The following is a 2,860-nucleotide window of genomic DNA, read 5'->3' as shown; positions in this document are numbered from 1 at the left end:
CTACTGTTTTATCTCTTTATTATTGTTATGAATTAGTACCTATGTCAAAACCAGTTTTTATTAATTGAATTAGTAATAACTATGTCACGAGTTCTTGCTTCTAAGCCATCTTAACTTTAAAGATATTATTATGAGATTATTAGTAAGATACGCTATTTTCGTGTATGTTCCTTGTGCATCCCTGTTTGAACTTAAATTTGTATATGTTTCACTTCAATGTTCTACGATGACAATGTGATTTTCAAATCATTTGACTGTTAAAGCATATACAGGTTAGTTAATCCAAACTCTATTATTGAACCTCAAATGTAGGAATATTATTGACTGTTAAAGTAAAACTAGCAATGTGAGTATAGAAGAAAATAGTACTTAAAATTTTAAAGTACTAATACAAAGTCAGTAAAAAAAAAACCGATTACTGTAACTCCATTCCTATCTTCTTCTCCTTCTTCTTCACCACTCAGTTGACCTATTTAATATTTTGTTTATGAACTGATTCTTTTTTGCGTGTTGTGTTGATGTAGATTACTTTTTTAAGAAAGAGTTATAGAGATGATGGAACAATATGAGTTGGTTGAGAAAATTAGCAAAGGAACATGTAATGTTTTCTATAAAGCTAGAGACAGAAAAACTAGTGAAATTGTCTTCGTGAAAATTATTCGTCCAAAAGAAAACAAAAAGGGACTATCAAGATCTTTTGTAAGAGAACCCGCCCTTTTAAAATCGTTGAAGCATAAAAACATCATAAGGTAATCATGAACTCTAGGCGGATCCTTATATAATTTCAACTAAGCAATAATCAACTCTAACTTTTTGTTATCCCAGTTTTGAATTTTGTTTACTTAGCATACGTTTTGTTAGAGTATTGGAAATTTATACATAATTAATCTTACATTGAATTGAATATGAATGTTTGTTGACAGGTTACATGCACGTGTGGCTAATAAAGAACAATGCTATTTGGTTTATGAGTACCTAGACATGAACTTGGGGAAATACATGGATTCTTATCCAGAATTTTCAAAGGATCCCCGTCTTGTAAAAGTGAGTAAATCCGTGATTCAACATAGTTAAATAATCAATGTTGGTTTCCACTTTCTACCATATCGTAACTTTTTTGTATGTGCTTTAAATTTCAGACGTTTCTATATCAAATACTATGTGCAATTGACTTTTGTCATGTTCTTGGAGTGCTTCATAGAGATCTCAAGCCTGCAAACTTGTTAATCGATCGTATTAACAATGTTGTTAAGATTGCAGGCTTTAGCTTGGCCCGAGAATTTTCTATTCCTTGCATGCCTTTAACGCGTGATGTAAGTAAATGCTTTTGAGTTTGTGTTCAATTTGCATGACCATACTATTTATGTGTTTCTAGTGATATTCTATAAGCAAAGACGCGTGAAATGTTGCTGCTATGTAAAAAAGTTTTTTTTCCCACTTAAATGGTTGTTGATATAACTTTCTAGGTAGGGACATTGTGGTATAAGGCACCAGAAATTCTTCTTGGATCCGATCTATATTTTGCGCCTGTTGATGTCTGGTCGATTGGTTGCATATTTGCTGAGATGGTGAATATGAAGCCACTTTTTCGAGGAGAATCTGAGATTGACCAGTTGATGCGTATTTGCAAGTAATGTATTCTTTGATTTATTTACATATTTACTATCTTTTAAACCCGCGTGTATACACGCGGGGGTGTTCATGTGCAAAAAGTAACACATTAATAACATATATTTATAACATTTGACACAAAGTTAGGAAATACTATATATATATTATGTGTAAGTGTTGATTGATGACTGAACTAATCTTTTGTTGTCATATATAAAGGATGTTTTATTTAAAGAATAAAAGAAATTCAAGGTAAACAACATATAACATCACCGACTTTTATTTGTATTTGAAATTAGTTAGAAAACCCACTAATTATTTACATAATAATGGGCAATTTATTTTATTTGAAGCTACAATGATAAAAAATATTAAGTAATATCCATATATGAAATATAAATGTAAGAGGAAATACAACAGTCCAGCTAAAATTATTTGTATATATTGAATTTTGGCAAATCTTATTTGCGAATACACCTCGCGCATACTTCGATTAAACTTCGATTTAATTTAATGTTATTGAAACTTCAATTTTACTTATCTAACAATATAAATATTGTACCGATAGAAATTAAACACTAAATTATGATTTGTTAATTGAGCTCTAATTTTAAATTTGAACCTCAAAAACCCGCCTCCTATATATAATAAAAGATGTTCATTGAGTGGCGTGTTCATTCCTTTTCATTTATATTGTTTTTGTTCTTTTTTTTTTATAGATTAATGGGAATACCAAATGAAGAGACATGGCCCGGAGTGACTTATTTTACTCGCTTCGATAAAACCATAACAAGTTGGACTACAGAGGTGATGAGTTTCCCATTTAGTCCTTACTAATTTACAATTTTTATAATCTTTGTTAGTGTACTTACAAAACTAACAGGGCATCCTATACTTTCAGGACCTTGCAACTGCGGTTCCAAGTCTTGATGGATGGGGCCTTGATCTCTTACGCGTAAGTTATGACTAATTACTAGTTGAATGATATTTTTTAATTAATTTTCATATGATCTTTATCTGTTTTGACCCATCTTACCGACCCATATTGCTGTTAATAGTTAAAACTTATCTGACAAGATGTGTTGCGTGTGATTACATGTCTTCATTTTGGTTATATATTATGGAAGTATTTGTTTATCATATATGTTCTTTTTTTTTTTTTTTTAATTTCAGAAAATGCTTTGTGTGGACCCCATTAGAAGAATTACAGCGAGGGCTGCAATGGAGCACGAGTACTTCAAGATATTGG

At 30.8% G+C, this 2,860-nt stretch overlaps 1 protein-coding gene across 1 annotated transcript; it reads left to right on the top strand.

Annotated features, from left to right (window-relative positions):
• The first annotated feature begins 528 nt into the window (after positions 1-528).
• On the top strand, positions 529-2,645 carry LOC139899165 (cell division control protein 2 homolog). Its single transcript, XM_071881986.1, has 5 exons — positions 529-749; positions 924-1,044; positions 1,140-1,313; positions 1,467-1,630; positions 2,331-2,645. The coding sequence occupies exons 1-5, from the start codon at positions 553-555 to the stop codon at positions 2,446-2,448; spliced, it is 774 nt and encodes a 257-aa protein (XP_071738087.1). The 5' UTR covers positions 529-552; the 3' UTR covers positions 2,449-2,645.
• Positions 2,646-2,860: the final 215 nt, after the last annotated feature.

This window comes from Rutidosis leptorrhynchoides, chromosome 3 (genome assembly GCF_046630445.1).
Source record: "Rutidosis leptorrhynchoides isolate AG116_Rl617_1_P2 chromosome 3, CSIRO_AGI_Rlap_v1, whole genome shotgun sequence".
Taxonomy (NCBI): domain Eukaryota; kingdom Viridiplantae; phylum Streptophyta; class Magnoliopsida; order Asterales; family Asteraceae; genus Rutidosis; species Rutidosis leptorrhynchoides.
This window is presented reverse-complemented; position numbering and strand designations above follow the sequence as displayed.

What these genes read in the sequence shown, in the direction of transcription:
- LOC139899165 (XM_071881986.1), top strand. Translation starts at nt 553, where the DNA reads ATGATGGAACAATATGAGTTGGTTGAGAAAATTAGCAAAGGAACATGT. An exon ending in AAGCATAAAAACATCATAAG is followed by an intron (nt 750 to 923) that starts GTAATCATGAAC and finishes GTTTGTTGACAG; the next exon opens with GTTACATGCACGTGTGGCTA. An exon ending in GCATGCCTTTAACGCGTGAT is followed by an intron (nt 1,314 to 1,466) that starts GTAAGTAAATGC and finishes ATAACTTTCTAG; the next exon opens with GTAGGGACATTGTGGTATAA.